The sequence below is a fragment of the Myiozetetes cayanensis genome, unplaced genomic scaffold (genome assembly GCF_022539395.1).
Source record: "Myiozetetes cayanensis isolate MyiCay16 unplaced genomic scaffold, myiCay2020 scf782, whole genome shotgun sequence".
Lineage (NCBI taxonomy): Eukaryota > Metazoa > Chordata > Aves > Passeriformes > Tyrannidae > Myiozetetes > Myiozetetes cayanensis.
Window position 1 is genome coordinate 1 of NW_026088056.1, and position 20,697 is coordinate 20,697.

General features: G+C 55.7%; 1 protein-coding gene across 1 annotated transcript; it reads right to left on the reverse strand.

The window, feature by feature from the left end:
* Nucleotides 1-5,118: 5,118 nt before the first annotated feature.
* Nucleotides 5,119-14,849, reverse strand: LOC126652353 (class I histocompatibility antigen, F10 alpha chain-like). The gene is given in 11 exon segments (XM_050339092.1): nucleotides 5,119-5,228; nucleotides 5,717-5,908; nucleotides 5,911-5,940; nucleotides 5,943-5,996; nucleotides 6,617-6,886; nucleotides 7,385-7,588; nucleotides 12,937-12,990; nucleotides 13,089-13,199; nucleotides 13,315-13,587; nucleotides 14,047-14,322; nucleotides 14,531-14,849. Coding segments are annotated over 11 exon segments (1,878 nt in total). The 5' UTR covers nucleotides 14,835-14,849.
* Between the last annotated feature and the right edge of the window lie 5,848 nt (nucleotides 14,850-20,697).

The window sequence follows — 20,697 nt, forward strand, 5'->3', positions numbered from 1 at the left end:
GAATGTTGATGACATCACTGGGGACCAGAGACATCCCAGGGAGTGTTGAAAACAAAGGGACAACCCTGATGTCACAGGGACATCGGTGACTTTACAGAGATAGAGTTGACATTACAGAGACACCAGTGACTTGATCGGGGACATTGTTGACATCACAGGGGACAGTGGTGACATCACAGGGACAGCGATGACATCATTGGGATCAGTGACATCACAGGGGGCTGGTGACAAGAAAGGGATGGCTGTGATGTCACAGGGACATTGGTTAAATCACAGGGACATTGGTGCCACGGCTGGGGACAGTGTTGACATCACAGAGACAGCAGTGACATCATTAAAAACCAGTGACATCACAGGGGACTGGTGACAATTAAAGGACAACTGTGATGCCACAGACCTAACAGTGATGTCACACGGGTCTGGTGACATCACAGGGACATCGGTGACATCACGGGGACAAGGTGCCACTGCTGGGGACAGTGGTGACACCACAGGAAAAACAATGACATCATTGAGGACCAGTGACATCACAGGGGACTGGAGACAATGAAAGGATAGTTGTGATGTCACAGGGAAATCAGTGACATCAAATAGGACATTGATGTCTTCACAAGGGCAGGGGTGAAATTGCAGTGACATCAATGGCATCATTGAGAATATTGGTGAAATCACAGGGCTCTGGTGACATCACAGGAACATTGGTCACATCACAGGGACATGATGCCACCGGTGGGAACAGTGATGGAATCATAGGGACAGCAGTGACATCACTGGGGACCAGTGAGGTTACAGGGGATAGGTGACAACAAAGGGACAGTTGTGATGTCACAGGGACATTGGTGACAATACATGGGACGTAGGTGACTTCACAAGTACAGGGGTGACATCGCAGAGACACCATTTATGTCATCGGGGACATTGCTGACATCACAAGGGCCAACAGTGACATCACAGGGGACTGGTGACATTACAAAGGACTGGTGTCATTACAGGGACATTGGAGAAATCACAGGGACAAGGTGCTGCCACTGATGTCAGTGGTGGTATAAGAGGGATCGCAGTGATATCACTGGGGACGAGTGACATCACAGGGGACTAATGAGAACAAAGGCTAAGCCCTGTTGTCACAGGGTCATCAATGACATCACAGGGAAAGGGATGAAATCACAGAGACAGCAGTGACATCACTGAGGACCAGTGACATCATGGGGGACTGGTGAAAACAAAGGGACAGCCATGATGTCACAGGGACATCGGTAAAGTCAAAAGTATCTGGTGACATCGCAGGGACATTGGTGACCTCATGGGGACATAGTGGTGACATCACAGAGACAGTAGTGACATCACTGGGGACCATTGACATCACAGAGGACTACTGACAACACAGGGAAAGCTGTGATGTTACAGGGACATTGGTGACATCATAGAGGACCTCAGTGACTTCACAAGGTCAAGGGTGACATCACAGAGACATCCCTGACATCATCGGGGTCATTGTTGACATCACAGGGGACAGTGGTGCCATCACAGGGACATTGGTGATATCATTTGGGACCAGTGACACCACATGGGACTGTTGACAACAAAGGGACAGCCATGATGTCACAGGGACATCAATGTCTTCAGAAGGAGAGCGTTGACATTATAGAGATATCAATGAAATCCTCGAGGACATTGGTGACATCACATGGGACAGTGGTGACATCACAGAGACAGAGGTTACATCATTGGGAAACAGTGACATCACAGGAGACTAATAACAACAAAGGGACAGCTGTGATGTCTCAGGCACATCGGCGACATGGCGGTGACATCACAGAGACAGCAGTGACATCATTGGGGACATTGCTGACATCACAGGGGACAGTGATGACACCACAGAGACACCAGTGACATTAACGGGGACATCTGTTACATCACAGGGGACATCGATGACTTCACAAGGCAAGGGGTAACATCACATATACACCAGTGACATTATTGGTGACACTGGTGACATCACAAAGGATAGTGGTGACATCACAGGGGACAGTGGTGACATCACAGGGACATTGGGGACATCACTGGGGACAAGTGACATCACAGGGTTCTGGGGACATCACAGGGACATGCGTGAGATCACGGGGACACGGTGCCACCACTGGGGATAGTTGTGACATCACAGGGAGAGCAGTGACATCACAGGGACATGGTGACATCACAGAGAGACTAGTGACATCACTAGGGAAATTAATGACATCACAGGGGAGAGTGGTGATGTCACAGGGATAGCAGTGGGAACAGTGGTGGAATCATAGGGACAGCAGTGACATCACTGGGGACCACTGAGGTCACAGGGGACAGGTGACAACAAAAGGACAGCATGACAGAGAGAACAGTGACATCATCGGGGTCATTGTTTGCATCACAGCGGACAGTGGTGACATCACAGGGGAATGGGTGACATCACTGGGGACCAGTGACATCACAGGGGACTTCTGACAAGAAAGAGATGGCCATGATGTCACAGGAACTTCACTGACTTTGGTGACATGACGGAGTCCTGGTGCCACAGCTCAGCACAGTGGGAACATCACAGAGAGAGCAGATCATCACTGGGGACATTGTTGACATCACAGGGGACAGTGATGACACCACAGAGACATCAGTGACATTATCGGTGTCACTGGTGACATCAGAGGGGATAGTGGTGACATCACAGGACATGAGTGCTATCACTGGGGTAATCGATGGCTTCAGAAAAACAGCAGTGACATCACAGGGGATATGGGTGACATCACAGGGGACAGTGGTGCCATCACAGGGACATGGATGACATCACTGGGGACCAGAGAAGTCACAGGGGATGGATAACAACAAACGGACAGCTCTGACGTCACAGGGAGATTGCTTACGTCACAGGGGACATCGGTGACTTCACAACGACAGGCGTAACATCACAGAGACACCAGTGACATCACTGGGGACATTGGTGACATCACAAGGGATGGTGATGATGTCACAGGCACATCAGAGAAAACACAGGGGACATCAGTGACTTCACAAGGCCAGGGGTGACATCACAGAGACACCAGTGACATCAGTGGGGACATTAATGACACCACAAGGGACAGTGGTGAAATCACACAGGTATGGGTGATATCACTGGGGACCAGTGACATCCCAGGGAACTGGTGACAGGAAAGGGACAGCTGTGATGTCACAGAGACATCACTGACATCAAAGGCATCCGGTGACATCAGAAAGACATTGTTGATATCACGGGGACCTAGTGCCACCGCTGGGAACAGTGGTGACATCATAAAGACAGCAGTGACATCACTGGGGACCAGTGAGGTCACAGGGGACTGCTGACAACAAAGGGACAGCCGTGATGTCACAGGGACATTGGTGACATCATAGGGGACCTCAGTGACTCCAAAAGGACATGGGTGACATCACAGTGAAACCAGTGACATCATCGGGGTCATTGTTGACATCACTGGGGACAGTGGTGACATCACAGGGAGATGGGTGACATCATTGGGGACAAGTGACATCACAGGAGTCTGTTGAAAACAAAGGGACAGCCGTGATGTCACTGCCATTGGTGACATGATGAGGTTATGGTGCCACGGCTCAGCACAGTATTGACATCACAGAGACAACAGGACATCACTAGGAACATTGTTGACATCACAAGGGACAGTGATGACACCACAGAGACACCAGTGACATTCACGGGGACATCTTTGACATCACAGGGAACATTGATGACTTCACAAGGTCAGAGGTGACATCACAGAGATACCAGTGACATCATCAGAGACATGGGTGACATCACAGGGGACAGTGGTGACATCACAGGGACAGAGGTTACATCACTGGGGAACAGCGACATCACAAGAGACTGATAACAATAAAGGGACAGTAGTGATGTCACAGGCACATCAGTGACATCACGGGGACATGGTGCTACCATTGGGGACAGTGGTGACATCACAGAGACAGCAATGGTGTCATTGGGGACCAGAAATATCACTGGGGACTGGTGACAACAAATGGAAAGCTGTAATGTCACAGGGACATCAACGACATCACAGGGGACCTGGATAACAACACAGAGACACCAGTGATATCATGGGGGACATTGGTGACATCACGGGACAGTGGTGACATGACAGGGACAGCAGTGACATCATTTTGGACCAGTGACATCACAGAAGACTGGTGACAACAAAGGGGCAGCCGTGATCTCTCGAAGACATCAGTGACATCACAGGGGACATCGGTGACTTCACAAGGACAGGGGTGACATTGCAGAGACACCAGTGACATCATCGGTGACACTGGTGACATCACAGGGGACTGGTGACCAGAAATGGACAACCGTGTTGTCACAGGGACATCAGTGACATCAGAGGGGACAGCGGTGACATTATTTGGGACCAGTGACATCACAGGGGACTGGTGACAAAAAAAGACAGCCCTGATGTCACAGGGAAATCAGTGACATGATGGGGACATGGTGCCATGGCTCGGCACAGTGGTGACATCACAGAGACAGCAGGACATCATTGGGGACATTGTTGACATCACAGAGGACAGTGATGACACCACAGAGACACCAGTGACATCACAGGGGACATTGGTGACTTCACAAGGTCATGGCTGACATCATAGAGACACCAGTGACATTATCGGTGTCACTGGTGACATCACAGGGCACCGATGACATCATAGGGACATTGGTGACATCATTGTGGACCAGTGACATCACAGGGAAGTGATGACATTATTGGGGACACAAGGACTAACCCTGGGGACAGCAGTGACATCACAGGGTCATTGGTGACATCAAAGGTACAGTGGTGACATCATACAAACAGTGATGATGTCATTGGGGACATTGATGACATCACTGGAGACCAGTGACATCACAGGGGTCTGGTGACATCACAGGGACAGCAGTGACATTTTGGGGACATGGGGACCACCCTTGGGGACAGCAGTGAAATCACATGGGATAGTGGTGACATCCGTGGAGACAGCAATGACATCACTTGAGACTACTGACATCAAAGGGACAGCAGTGACATCACAGGGACAGTGGTGATATCTGGTGGGACAGTAGTGACATCACTGGAGACACAGGTAGAAGCCGAGCCCCAGCGCCAGGAAGATGAAACCCAACACGAAGCCCCTGACCCCCACCAGGGTCTTGCTGCGGACGGTGTCCTGTGGCATCTCTGGGGGGAGCCGGGGGGGTCAGGACCTCCAAAACCTCCCAGAGACCACCCAAGACCCCCTGAAAACCCTGTCTTGGTCTCCCCCAGCCCCCCCCCCCAGCACTCCCTGAAACCTCCTGCCAGTCTCTTTCCAGCCCCTCGGGGATCCCCAAGGCCCCTCTCATCCCGCTTAGGACCCTCCACCCCCCTCCCATCACCCCCAGGACACCCCTGAACCCCTCCCAGTCCATTCCCACCCCACCTAGCACTTCCCCAACCCACTCCCAGTCACCCCAAGACCCTCCAAACCTCCCTCCCATCCCTCCCAGGCTCACCCAAACTCCCTCCCAGTCTCCCCCAGGACTCCCCACAGCCCCAGTCAGCCCTCCCAGGACCCCTCAACCTCCTCCTCAGCCTCTCCATCGTCCCCCAGAGTGCCTCCCAGTGTCCCCAGTGCTCCCCTGGCCCCCCTGCCAGTGTCCCCCCATGCTGGGGGGGCCGGCCCATACCCCAGTGCCAGCTGAGGGGGTGCTCCAGGCTGACGTGCTCCACCTGGCAGGTGTAGGTGAACCCGCGCCGGGGGGGGATTTCCAGCATCACCAGCACCTGGTAGGTCCAGTCCCCGTTGGGGACCACGTCGGTGGCCACCACGTGCTCCGGCAGCTCCTGCCCATCCTGGAACGACCTCACCTGCACCGGGCAGGGTAGAAATCCATCACGGAGCAGAGCAGGGGCTGGGGCCGGGCTGGGAGCTCGACGGCACCAGCGAGATGGACACGCTGGGGGGCACTGGGAGAGAGGGCAGAGGGCTTGTAGGACATTGATAGGGGTTTGGGTGGCACTGGGAGGGACTGGGAATAGACTGGGGCAGAAGGGGATGGGTTGGGAGGAGCACTGGGGAGAGAGTTGGGAGACGGGGGAGTGAACTGAGAAAGACTGGGAATGGATTGAGAGGGTCTTTGAAGGACTGTGAAGGACTAGGAATGACTGGGAGGGACTGGGAATAATTGAGATGGACTGGGAAGGGTCCGAGCGGGACTGGGAGGCTGTCGTGGAGAGGTAACTCTGCGCTGCCGGTCTGCCAAGCAACTGATGAGTCATCAGAGAAACGCGCTCTGATTGGCTGAGGGAGAGCGGTTTTTCCAGCGGGGTGGAGACGGGGGGGCACTGGAATGGACTGGGATGGACTGGGGGGCACTGGATGGATCGCAATGCAATGAGAGGCAATGGGAGAGGCTGGAATGGACTGGGATGGACTAGGGGGCACTGGGATGGGGCCCAAGGCCGCGGGGATGTATACAGGGAGTGCTGAGGGGTCTGGAGTGATTCCCAGGGAGGGTTTGAGGGGCTCCAGGGTCGTTCCCGGGGCAGGGGAATTCCCGAGGGGACCCGCTCTGCCCCGCGCTCACCTCTGCGGTTCACAAGGAACGGGGTGGACACCTCGTAGTTGTGCCGGCAGTGCCTGTCCACCTCTGACCGTGTGAGCTCCATCCATTCCTGTTGGCTGTTCCAGTACCTGGCCACCTTCTCCCCGTCCGGGGTGTCCCCCACATAGACTCCCACATCGCTGTCGAAGTGCACGAACTGCTGCCGGTTATAGATGAACCTCTCCACGAACCTCACCCGCTCGGTGCCATTGATGAAGTAACACTCGCTGGTAGAGAACAACTGGAACACCGCTGTGTGTGCAGGACACGGGTCAGGGGTGCCCCGTCCCCTCCCATCATCCTCCAGCCCCCCACAGCAGGTCGGTAGCTCAGGGAGCCACCCTGGACCTCCGTTTCCCACCCCCCTCTGCCCCACGGCCGCCGCAGCACCAGCTCTTGGCTGGGGGGGAACCCCCCCAATCAGCCCCCCGGGGATGGACAGGGGGTTGGGGACCCCCAGTGCGGATCTGACGCCCCCCAGAGCCCCAGGGAACCGCTGCAGGGCTCCAGTGATGGGGTACACCGAGGGACCCCCATGGCACCCCTCTTCCTGCTCTCCCACCTCCCTTTTGCCCCTCTCCCACCCCTTTCCCACCGTCCCTCCAATCCCCAGACCCCCCGGCGCTCAGTTTGGGGCTCCCATCCCCCTCCCACTAATTCCGGGGGTTCCAAACCCCCACACACTCACTTTTGGGGCTCCCATCCCCTCTTTTCTCTCCCCTTTTCCCCCTTCCCGCCCCCCCCGCTCACCCGAGAGCTCCTCGCCCGCAACTGGGGGGGCTCCCAGCACCACCAGTACCACCAGTACGGCCCCAGCTCCCCGCACACGCTCCATGCCCAGCGCCAGGCAGGTGCTGATGCCCCAAAACCAGCCGGGCGGGGCCGTTTTGGGGCTGTTTTGGCCGCGCTCTGATTGGCTGAGGGCAAAGTTCGGGGCCAGTTTTTCGTCGCGTCCTCCCGGCAACTGATGAGTCATCAGCGCAACGCGCTTTGATTGGCCAGATCTGCGTGGGAGCTTTCTGATTGGCTGAGGCCGTTGGGGGCGCTGCAGCCCCGGGGGTGGGGGGTTCTGGGGGGTCCGTGGGGTGGACCCGGTTGGGAACAACCCCCGATCTCCCCCCGGGGCCCGAGGGCGGAGCGGGCCCGGTTGGGAACACCCCGCTCGTCTCCGCCGCTGCAGCCGCTGCCCCTGCTCCGGCCGGGCCCGCGGGGGTCGCCGCTCCTGGCGCGGGTGGAGGGGTCGGGCCGGGCCGCGCCCGCTGTTCCAGTCCGGTCTGGGGCTGCCACGGGGTTCTTTAGAGGATGGCTTCGAGGGCGAGATTAAGGCACAAAACTCCAGATGTTAGGTCTCAAACAGACAATTTGCTTTATTGGTAACAACAAGTAACAGGGAAAAGCGGGGGGCGGGGAGGAGAGAGAGAGAAGGAAAAGGAAAGGCTGCAAAAGGAAAATGCTAAAAGTTACCAGTACCAGTGAGAGAAGCGGGTGTAGTCAGCCTCAGGCAGTCAGGGAAGGGCCGTTGGAGGGAAGCAGGGAGTGAGCAGACTGGATCCGAGACAACCAGGAGACGCAGGCAGGTGGGACACGAGCAGGACAGAGCGAGCAGTGGGGCCCGCAGCCAGCACGGGACCCTGGACAACACCGCCTGCATTGGACTGGACCCTCGGGCAACGCTGGGCACTGCCATAAACACCCCCCGGTGGGCGCTGAGCGACCAGCTTGGCTCCGGGCAGAGCTTTGCAGGGTGTCGGGGGTTGAGCTGCTGGTACCCAGGCAGGCTGGCTCTGCCAAGGCGGGAAAATGGACCAGCTTTGTGTTGGAGACTCTCTGGCATCCGCCCGTCCCTCGGGGCCACTCTTTCGGTGACACGGGTTTGCAGCTTTTTATTCTATTTATTTTACTGTATTCTCTGTACTTTATTCGATCCCCACCCATCCCCCGGGGCCGCACTTTCAGCGGACGGGGCAGCAGAGTCCCCTCGGGGCCATTCATCGCTCCCTCACACCCCCCGGGGCCGCCCCAGTGCTCCCTCAGTGCAGCTCTATTAGGTACCAGGTGATGGAAACCCCTCGACACAGGTATTTTATTCCATTTATTTTATTCTCTATATTTCATTCTATTTACACCTGGCAGGTCCTGCCCTGCAACTCTTTCAGTGACACGGAGCGGCGATGACCCCCTGGTGAGGTTCTTGTATTGTATTTTATTCTCTGTATTTTATTCCCTTCACACCTCCCGTCCCTCGCTGTCGCCCTTTTGTAGCCACCCCATGATGCGGCTTTTTCAGGGACACTGAACATCGTCCGGCCTGCCCAGTGCTGCCCCACCGGTCCCTCGGTGCGACTCTTCTTGATACTGGGTGGCGGGACCCTCTTGGAGAGGCTTTTTATTCTCTTTTATTCTCTGTAGTTAATTCTATTCCCACCTCGCCCTGCCCTCGGTGCATCCCTTTGACGACACCCGACAGTGGGTCCCTTGGTGCAGCTCTTTCATTGACTTGGGGTGGCTTCTTTAGTGTATTTAATTCTCTCCTCTATTTGATTCCATTCACGCTTCCCTCGCCGCAGCCAGGGTCACCATTTCCCGGCCGCCACTCCTTGCTCGTCCCTCGGGGCAGCTCTTTTACATACAGGGCAGCGGAGGCTCCCCTGGGGCAGCTTTTTTACTCTACTTTGGTTTATTCTCTGCATTTTATTCTGTTCTGATCTCGCTCCCTTCCCTGGCGACACCCCCCAGGGCCCGTCCCGGGGCAGCTCTTCAGTGCCAGGGGACGGCGGGGCCCCCCCAGGGCCCATCCTGGGGCAGCTCTTCAGTGCCAGGGGACGGCGGGGCCCCCCCAGGGCCGATCCCTCTCGCATTCACTTCAGTCTCCACTTTGTTTTCCCAGCCCGCCTGTCCCGGGGCGGCTCTTCTGTACTCGTGTCTCTTTTCAGACAGTTCTGGCATTTCATTGATCGATTCCCCACATTTTATGCCTGTTTAATGATATTTTATTGATTGTCTCGGAGATCAGGATCAACATCTGGATCCTTCCGGCCATGGTGCTTTCCAAGGAGAGCAGGAGACAGGCAGAGCCGGGAGAACCAGCCTGTGATCACCCAGTGCCACCTGGGAGAGATGTCGGAGAGCAAAGCCTCCCTTCAGGTTGGAAGGAAACTCTGCATTTCGTGAGCTGCCTGGACAAAGTGTGCCCACAGCTGTGTGGGAAGCTGACAGGAGGGAATAACATTCCCAAGCACCTGCATATCTGCTCTGAAGGAATGACTGTCTGCAGGTTGAGACACTTCTTAGTTTGACCATTCAGCTACTTTAATAAAGCCTTCAGTTGAAGATATTTGTTTTATCAGGAGCTCCTGGTACCTCCAAAAGCCAGGTCAGGATTGCCAACAATTTCCTTTCCTATGTGGATATAATTACTTGGCAGGATTCTGTTGAGGAGTCTGATGCTCTGTATCAAGACATTCCTGGAATAGTATTCCAAGGAGCATCCCAAGCAATTAAAGAATCAGGAATAATTGTGGTCCTTGGCTTTCAAACATGAAAAAGCAGGAAGTTGATCCATCAGGAAGAGAGACAGGGTGGGTGGGAGCAGTGGATAGAACTGACAACAGATTCCAACCAGGGGCAGCACCAACCAGAGGAGACACCACCCCCTGAGGCAGAGTGTGGTCCCCACACAGCCTGGGAAGGAGGTTCCCCTCCCGAGGGAACTGTCCCCAGACCAGCCCTATTTCCTTAAAAAGGACCCTGTGCAGCTCTGGGGGGAATCGTTGCCAGGGGGTTTAATCCGTGGAAAGAGATAACGGATGAGGGGCAAGCTCTGGGGGGTGTCCATGTATTTGTTAGAAAAACAAACTAAAAGTTTGGGGCCTGACATTCTTCAGTGGTCCCAGACTGGGAGAGAAATTCATTGTTTAGAGCTGGACAAGGAGAATGCATGATTTATAAACCACCAGGACACATCACAGGAACCAGAGATGTCCTGTCTGGGGAAAAGGGAATAAAAGGGACTGAAAAATGTGCACCAACCATCAAGAGAAGTGAGAGATCAATAACCAACAAAGGATAGAACACTAATTAAGGAAGAGAACCACATAGCTTGTAGCCAATGAACACTAATTCCTTTCTTCACTGAAATGTATAAAGAGTTCAAAGTTTTGGTAACTGTACATGTTTTTTGGAGTTACCCCCATGCACCTTAACAGTGATTCAAGTAATTAGAGTTGATTAATGTCAGCTTTCCAACCCCACAAACTGTTCAGAAAGTTTATTTCCTGGTTTTCAGTGACAGTCCCAAAGGCCACCTTTCCTTTCTCAGCTCAGCAGCTGGAACAGGTTTTATTGACAGAATCAGTAAATATTGACCAATGGAAAGTCAAAGCCAATATTTACTCTGAGTTTTCCTAAATCCAAGTGTTTACAGTGAGTGAAATGCAAAGTGCTGACCCACAGATTCCCCTCTGTGACACTGCCTGTGCCCAGGGCCAGGGATTCTCCAAACCTGATTCCCAGACATTCCCAAAGAAGGGGCTTCCTGTGGCTGTGGCCTTGAGCAAGGGACTGACCTTTATATTAAACCAACTCCTGGAGAGACAAATGAAATTACAGGTGCAGAAACCTGGAGACTGGGGGGTCAGTCAGCAGTCTGACCTAGAGATGAGATCCCTTCTTTGCAAATAAACTCGGGGAGGAGACCAAAGAGAAATTCATTCTCTGTTGGAAAGGAAATGTCAACGTCTCAGGAAATCAGTGAATCCCAGCATGGTTTGGGTTGGAAGGGACTTCTAAAGCCCATCGAGTCCAAGTCCCCGCACTGAGCAGGGACACCCTCACTGGGATCAGGCTGCTCTGAGCCCCATCCAACCTGGCCTGCAATGATTCCAGGGATGGGGCAGCCACAGCTTCTCTGGGCAACCTGGGCCATGTTTCACCATCCTCATAAAACCTTCTCCCTCATATCCAGTCTGAATCCACTTTCTTTGAGTTTGAAACCACCATCCCTTGTCCTGTCCCTCCATCCCTTGTCCCCAGTCCCCCTCCAGCTCTCCTGGAGCCCCTTTAGGCTCTGGAAGGGGCTCCAAGGTCTCCCTGGAACCTTCCCTTCTCCAGGTGAGCACACCCAGCTGTCCCAGTCTGGCTCCAGAGCAGAGGGGCTCCAGCTCTGGGAGCAGCTCCAGGGCCTCCTCTGGACTCTCTCCAGCAGCTCCACATCCTCCTGCTGTTGGATCCCAGAGCTGGAGGCAGCTCTGCAGGTGGGGTCTCACCTCAGGGGGCAGAATTCCCCCCTTCCTGCTGTGGGATCAGCCCAGGACACAGGGGGGTTTCTGGGATGGGACATGTCCAGCCCCTCACCCACCAACACCCCAGGTCCTTCTCCCAAGGCTGCTCCCGATCCCTTCATGCCCATCCTGGACTGATCCTGGGGATTGCCTGACCCAGGATCACATCCCCTCCTTTCTTGCCTGACCCTTCTGAACAACCTCCACTCCTGGTGTCTCCATCCCTGTCCCCCTTCCCATTCCTGGTGTTCCCATCCTAGTCCTGATGTCCCCATTCCCAGTTCCTGGTGTCTCCAACTTGCCCCCAGTCACCCCATCCCTGTCCTCATTCCCAACTACTGTTGTCTTCAACCTGATCCCAGTGTCCCCATCCCTGTCCCCAGTGTCCTTATCCCCCCTGACCCCATTCCCATTCCTGAGGTTCCCATCCCTGTCCCCATTCCCATTCCTGGTTCCCAGAGAGGAACTGCCGGATGCCAGAGGAGGGAACCAGGATTTATTGCCCAAAGCAGGAGATTTTCACACCACAATTAAAGCCTCAGCAATAATTGTGCTCCTGGGTTTCACACATGGAAAAGCAGGAAGTTGATTCATCGGGAAGAGCCGCAGGGGGGCCGGGTTGGGTAGGAACAGCGGGATGAGCTCTGCCAGCAGCTCCTGCCTTTCCGCAGGGAGAGGGAAGGGGCGGATCCAGCTGCATGATCACTTAGGCCGTGATTTCTGCCAGGATGAGAGGGGGGAAAGGAGTCCCCGTGTACCTGTTCCCATCCCAGGGGGATGGATCCGGCTGGGGAGCCCATGGAGAGCAGCAACTGCTCCGAATTCCCTCCTGCTCCTGCTCCATCCATCCCAACCCAATCCCACTCCAGAATCCAGCCCTGATCCCAACCCACAATTCCACCTGATCCCACTCTGCAATCCTGCCCTGAGCTGCAATCCTATTCCAATCCCGCTCCATCCATTATGCCCCCATTCCCCTCTGGAATCCCGGGATCCCTGCAGGGAGGATCTGGATCCACCCACGCTGCTGGTACTCACTGGTGGGTGCAGGGTCGTATCCATTGCCCTCCCTCTTCCCTATGGAAAGAAAGCGGGATCAGCACCCATGGCACAGGATCCCCGGAATGCTGCCGGGCGGATCCGGGCCCCTTCCCGACCCCCATCCCGTGAGTTACCGGCTCGGAGCTTCCAGACACCGACTGCGACGAGGCCGATGATGACGATGATGGCAGCGATGACGGACACAGCGACCAACACCGGGGTGGAATTCCAGATGGATTCTGGCTCTGGGAAGGGCGGGAGGGTGAGCAGGGGGAGGGTTACCCCCATCCCGTCGCCCCACACTTCCAAATTCCTAATTCCCACATGCCCAGTTGCCACATTGCCCGTTCCCAGGCTCACCCCAGGCGAAGATCCCGGGCTCCGGCATTCCGGCGTGCTTCACCTGGCACCGGTACTGCTCCTGCTCCCCCGGCAGCGCCTCGATCCTGGCCCAGCTGTGGAAGGTGCCGTCGCTGTTGGGAACGATCCCGCCCCACTCCGTCTCCTGATCCCGGATTTCATCCCCCTTCATCCAGTTGATCCCGATGATCCCGGGGTAGAATCCATATGCGTGGCAGGACAATGTCAGGATCCCGTGTTCCTCTTTCCCAGACACGTGGACATCAGGGGGCTCTGGAATATGGAATTCCCATGGGACTGGGACAGTAGTGAGATCCATCCACAGAATTCCCATTGGAATGGGACAACCCATGCATGGAATTCCCATGGGAGTTGGATGACTAAGATTCATCCATGCAATTCCCATGAGAATTCCCATGTTCCTCTTTTCCAGACACATGGACATCACGGGGATCTGGAATAAGATGCATCCATAGAATTCCCATTGGAATAGGACAACAGTGGGATCCACCCATGGGACTCCCATGGGAATGGGACTGGGGTGAGATCCACCCACAGAATTCCCACTGGAATGGGACAACAGTGGGATCCATCCATGGAATTCCCATGGGAGTTGGATGACTCAGATTCATCCATGGAATTCCCACAGGAATGCCTGTGTTCCTCAGTTCCACCCTCCCAAATCCCACATTCCCAAATCCCACATTGCCATGGGAATTCTGTCTCCCTCACCTTTGCGCTCCAGCACCTCCTGCCCGTATCCGACATATTTCCGGAGCCATTCCGGACAGGTGTTCCCCAGGTAATTTGTCCAATCGTCCACCGTGATCCCGTCAGATTCCCATTTCCTCTTGGTGATCTGGGCAGCTCCATCGGCTGCCACGAAGCTCCTGGATCCCAGCTCGAAGGAGATGAAATCATGCCCGTCATAGCCGGACCGATAGGATCCACGGACGCTCCCGTCGGACAGGAGGTCACAGCCAGCAAGCCGCTGCCTTGTGTGAAAACCTGGGGGGTGGGATCAGACCCACAGAGACCGCTGGAATTGTGTCCCAGCCCCACGGAGCCCCATTCCAGCCCTATGGAGCCCCAGAGTCAAATGGAGACACACAGAGCCTCATCCCAGCCCATTGGAGTGCCCTGGATCCCCATCCCAGCCCCACACATCCCATCCCAGCCTCACACATCCCTCCATTCCCTGGCTCCCCACACTCACCCCCACTCCAGTTGTACCGGTCCCGCGCTGTCTCCAGGTCAGCAGCAGCCACGATCCGGTTCCTCTCGCTGGTCTGGGTCTCTCCATCCCAATATCCTGGCTCAGGTCCAGCTGCCATCCACGGTGTCAGCGGCTCCGTCCGGCCCCGCTCGCTGTCGTAGCGCACAAAGGGGATCCCATCCACGTATCCCATGGACAGGTATTGAGGGATCCCCGGGCTGGGCTCCGTCACCGCCACATCCAGGTAACGCAGGGAGTGGAGAACTGGGGGCACACGGAGATTTGGAGGGTCCAGAGGGGTCATGGGTCAAGGAAAGGGGGAACTGGGAGAGCTGGGAGAGCCAGGAAGGGGGTTTGGGGATCCCAGGGCCAAGGAAAGGAGGATGTAGGGACTGGGAGAGGTGGGATGGGGCATCCAGGGGTCCCTGTGCCCAGGAAAGTGGGACCTGGGGAGCCCCAGTGTTGGGGAAAGAAGAGTCGTGGGGTGAGGAGACCCAGAATGTCTGGGAAAGGGGGTGCAGGGGGATGTTGGTGTAGGATAAGGGGTCCAGGGGGGCCCTGGTGCCGGTAAAGAGAGTCCAAGGGGTCCCAGAGTAAAGGAAAGGGTGTACAGATGTTGAGAGAGGTGAGCTGGGGGTCTAGGGGGTCCCTGTGCCCGGGAAATGGGGGCCCAGGGGTCCCCAGTGTTGAAGAAGGGGGGGTCACACAATTGGGAGACCCAGGATGTTTGGGAATGGGGGTCCTGCAAATCCTCAGTGTAGAGGAAAGGGGGGCTGGGGGCTGGGAAAGGTGGGATGGCTGGAAAGGGGGCACAGGGGGGTATTGGTGCAGGATAAGGGAATTCAGGGTGGTCCCTGTGCCAGGAATGGAAGTTCAGGGGGGTCCCTGTGCCAGGAATGGAAGTTCAGGGGGTCCCTCTGCCCAGGAATTGCTGTCGAGGGTGTTCCCGGTGCCTGGGACCCCCCTGCAGGAAGCACAGGGAGGGGAGAACTGGGGGGGGTCACAGAGATTGGCAGGTCTGGGGTGTCCAAGGGTCAAGGAAGCGGAACTGGGAGAGCTGGGAGAGCCGAGAAGGGTCCAAGGTTCAAGGCAAGGGGGGGCTGGGACTGGGAGAGGCGGGATAGGGGATCCAGGGGGTCCCTGTGCCCAGGAAAGGGGGGGTCCAGTGGCCCCCAGTGTTCAGGAAAGTCACGTCTGGGGGCTGGGAAAGGCAGGAATGGGGGTCCAGGGGGTCCCAGGGTGAAGGAAAAGGGAGGATCAGGGGGCTGGGAGAGGCAGGATTGCCAGGAAAAGGGGCACAGGGGGGTATTTGTTGAGGATAAGGGGGTTCAGAGGGGTCCTGGAGCCGGGGATGGGGGTGCAAGGGGTCCTGGTGCAGGATCAGGGGTTCAGGGGGGTCCCAGTGCCAGGAATGGTGGTCCAGGGGTGTCTGTGTGACAGATTAGGGGGTGCAGGGGGATCCCTGTGCCAGGAATGGGGATCCAGGGGGTTCCCATACACGGAAATGGGGGTTCAGGGGGTCTTTGTGTTGGAAAAGGACGTTTAGGGGGTCCCAGCTCTGTGGAATGGGGGGCAGGAGGGGGTCCAAGTGCCCAGGAATGGAGGTGGGGGGAATTCCCGTGCCTGGGAATGGGGATTCAGGGGCGTCTCAGTGGCCAGGAATGGAGGTTCCAGTGGTCTCCTTCTGGGAATGGGGGTTCAGGGGGTTCCTATGCCCAGCAATCGGTGTTCAGGGGAGTCCAAGTGCACAAAAATTGAGGTCCAGGGGGTCCCAGTACCCAAAAATGGAGGTTCAGGGGGTCTCTGTGCCCAAAAATGCAGGTTCATGGGGGTCTCGTTGCTCAGGAAAGGAAACTGGGAGGTTCTGGTGCCGCATAAGAAGATTTAAAGGGGTCCCGGTGTGGAGGGAGAGGGTCCAGGGGGGTCCCGGTGCCCGGAAATGGGTGTTCAGGGGGGTTCCCGTGCCCAGAAATGGGTGTTCAGGAGGGTCTCGATGCCCAGGAATCTGGGGGGTCCCGGTACCGCATAAGGATGTTTAAGGGGGTCCTGGTGCAGAGGGAGAGGGTGCGGGGGGGGTCCTGGTGCCCGGGAATGGAGGTTCAGGGGGGTCCCGGTGCCCAAAAATGGGTGTTCAGGGGGGTCTCCTTCCGGGAATGGGGCTCAGGGGGTTCCCGTGCCCAGCAATGGGGGTTCAGGGGGTCCCGGTGCTGAGGGAGAGGGTGCGGGGGGTCCCAGTGCCCGGCAATGGAGGTTCAGGGAAGTGCCGGGGCCCGGCAATCAAAGTGGCCGAGTTGCCCGTTGCGGGGGTCCCACTTACCCTTCGGCTGCCCCCCCAGCCCCCCGGCAGCGCCAGGAGCGCCAGGAGCGCCCCCAGCCCCAGCGCTGGAGCCATCGCGCTGCTTGGCGCAGTTTGGGAGATGGAAAGCGAAAGTGCCCGAGGGAGCGCGGGGGGCGGGCACGGAGGAATTGCCGGGAATTGCCCGCGATCCCCTTCGGGACCCCTCCCGGCACCGCCCCGGGTCCCCCCGCCACCCCCGGGCACCCGGGACGGGCACGAATCGCGGCACCCCCGGCAGACGAGCCCAAACACGGAGCCCCCACCCCCGTCAGCATCTTGGGGGGGCGGCGTCCGGCGGCGGCTCTGGGGGGGTGGGGGGGGGCACGATCCGGGAACGGCGGCGGCTGCCGGGAAGGGACCGGGACGGACTGGGATGGACTGGGACGGACTTGGATGGACTGGAACACCAGGATACACCGGGACCAGGACCAGAACCTCTCGGGACCAGAACTGGGGCAACTGGGATCATACTGGGAGCAATTGGGACTGTCACCCAAGGGCAATAAAACTCCCTGTCACTTCAATGTCAGGATTAGAACGCAGTTTAATATTTTTAAGCACCGGGTGCGTGGGTGGGGTTGGGGGGTCTCCTCCCATCACACACACAGTTGTCTCACACCTGGGTTTCTGTGTGTGTAACTAATACATGGGCATTACAGTTCCCCAAACTCATGCTTATGTACTAACCACTCCCACAACTTCTTGCATGTATTTAAATCACTTCTCAGATCTCCTTTACATCAGAGTAGGGGTCTCTTGAGGGTCTCTGGTGGCCCTTTGGGGAACATCCCTTCTTCAAATTACCCTTCTTTGGTCACAGGCCTCAAAAAACAGTTTCTGCTTCTGGAATGCTTCCCAGCTCTGTGGGCTGGCCAAGATACTCCTTCTTATCAGTGCTGCTCAGGCCCACATGGTTTAGTCTCAGGACTAAGATATCCACCCGAATGCAGCCATGGGTGGATACAGGACTAAGCCCTGTCTGGTCCCACTGAAGGAATTCTCAAGACTTCAACACTAATTGTTGAAATTCAAGATTTTCCCAACATTTCCCCCCTTCTGAGACTTGTTGAAATTTCCAGCAAGTCTCCCTGATAAGCTTTATAATACTTTGGGTTACAAACAGTTCACAGAAATGCAGGAAAGACAATAATCACTGTCACCACAGTCCCTGTAATTCCTGTCTGACCCACTGAGAGGGGCCTGGAAACCAAGATGATCTTTCCCAAAAACTCCCCAGATCCTCAGGAAGTCTCGTCCTTTTGTACTTCATGTAAGACTCTGCCTTGTTCCCAAAAGGTCCAGATTAGTCCCTGCCCCCTGAGTTTGATCTCTGCACACACAGGGACAACTGTTTGTTGTGGCACCGGCCCCGAGAGGCAACAGCAGATCTAAAGGCACTGGTTCTGAGCTGGGATCTGCCCCATTTCTGACACTTCCTTTTGTGATGTCCACAGAGCACTTGCAGTTTGATTTCCAGCTGTTTTGCCTTCTAATTCCCCCGTGCTCTGGGGGAGCAGGAGCTGGGACAGGGACAGACTGGGATGGACTGGGACAGACTGGGATGGAGTGGGACACCAGGATACACCAGGACCAGGACCCAGCAGGACCCCCCGGGAGCAGGATCAGAGCACACTGGAACCCTCCAGGACCAGAACTGGGGAAACAGGGATCATACTGGGAGCAACTGGGACCACACCAAGGGCTACTGGGAGACTCTGGAGGCCACATAGGATATACTGGGAGTGGCTTGGAGCCACTGAGATCATACTGATGGAAACTGGAATGTTACTGGGGCAACTGGGAGTGACTGGGAAGGACTACGAGCATGCTGAGGGCTCTACTGGGATATACTGGGAGTGTCTGTAACCATAGTGGGGGTGACTGGGACCACACTGGGAGCGACTGGGACTGCATGAAGGGGAATTAGGACCAGGTTGGGGGCAACTGGAAGGAACTGTGAGAGACTGGATCTACAATAGAAGCAACTGGGATTGACTGGGACTGTCAGGAGGGAAGAGCGGGATCCTACCTGGAGTGACTGGATCTGTGCTGGGGCAACTGGGAGCAACTGGGACCATGCTGGGGGCAACTGGGATCATACTGGGATCACTGTGGGAGCAGCTTGGCCCATGCTGGGAGCAACTGAGACCCCAGTGAGGGTGACTGGGGTCATACTGGGAGTGACTGGGAGCATGCTGGGGGTGACTGGGACCATGTTGGAGCAACTGGGATATACTGGGAGCAAGTGAGATCATGCTGGAGGTGATTTGGATCATACTGGGAGCCACTGGGAGTGCACTGGGGTTGACTGGAAGTGGCTGTGAGCAACTGGGATCCTGCTGGAAGCTACGAGGGGCAACTGGGAATGAGTGGGACCACACTGGGGAAAAATGGGAGCAACTGGGAGAGACCAGGAGTGACTGGAATCATACTGGGATTGACTGGGAGCATGCTGAGGGTGACTGAGATATACTGGGAGAGACTGGGAGTGACAGGAATCATCCTGGGAGTGACTAGAACCACCCTGGGTGACTGGGAGGAACTGGGACCGTGCTGGGGGCAAATGGCATCTTAATGAGAACTCAACTGGGAGTGAGGGAGTTCATACTGGAGCGACTGGGACCATATAGGGAGTGTCTGGGCTCATGCTGGAATCCTAATGGAATGGACTGGGAGTGACTGGAGCCATACTGGGGGTGACTGGGAGCAAGTAAGACCCTAGCAGAAGTGACTGAATTCCTACTGGGAGTGACTGGGATGGTAATGCGAGTGATTGGGATATATTGGGATCACACTGCTGGTGACTGGAACCGTACTAGGAGCGGCTGGAACTCTACTGGGGTGACTGGGAGTGACTGGGACCATGCAGGATGTGAGAAACAGTCTCTAAATATTCCCCAATTTGTGAGAAACAGAGTCTCAGGATATAATCAGTTCTCAAATTGGAATTTATTATATGATAAAAGCAAACAACATGCTGGGCAACAGAAAGATTCTGCACCTCTGACAAGAGTGTTCGACTCACATTCATTCTAGCTACTTCATGCATATTTATTACATGATATCATGGCTAGGCTTCGCTAACGAAGATTTGAGAAGGGCTCTACCCACGCTTGCTACAAGCGCACTGATGGCTAAAAAGGCCAATGCGAGATAGACAAGTCCGGTTGCGGAAGGCACAGCAGAAAGACTCCCTAGGTGATATCGATGAGACGCGATTCTTTCTGCATTGTCTTTTCTCCTCAAGAGTGATCCTGCGTGTGTTCTCAAAAGCAGCAGCAGCGTTATAGATGGTGTGTCTCCAGGCCTCCCGATTGGAGGCCAGGGTAGACCAATGGTGATGATCGATATGGCCAAGGCTGAGGGATTGTTTCAGGCAGTCCTTGTACCTCCTCTTCAGGGCTCCTTTCTTGCGGCAGCCAGTGGCAAGTTCCCCATAGAGCACGATCTTAGGGAGGCGGCAGTCCTGCATCCTGAACACAGCTGTGTTCTCAACAGCATGGCCTCAATGCTCGTGATTGCTACCTGTTCAAGGACAGACGTGTTGGTCACACAATCTGTCCAGTGGATGTTTAGGACTGTACGGAGGCAGCGCTGATGGAAGCGTTCTAAGAGATGCAAGTGGTGCCAGTAAATGACCCATGATTCGGATCCATATAAAAGAGTAGACAGTACAACGGCTCTGTAAACGCTGATCTTTGTACTTTTCTTCAGATGTTTGTTTTGCCACACTCTTTTATGGAGTTTACCAAAAGCACTGTACGCCTTAGCTAACCTGTTGTCTATTTCTGCATCGATCTTACCATCTGAGGAGATGATGCTACCCAGG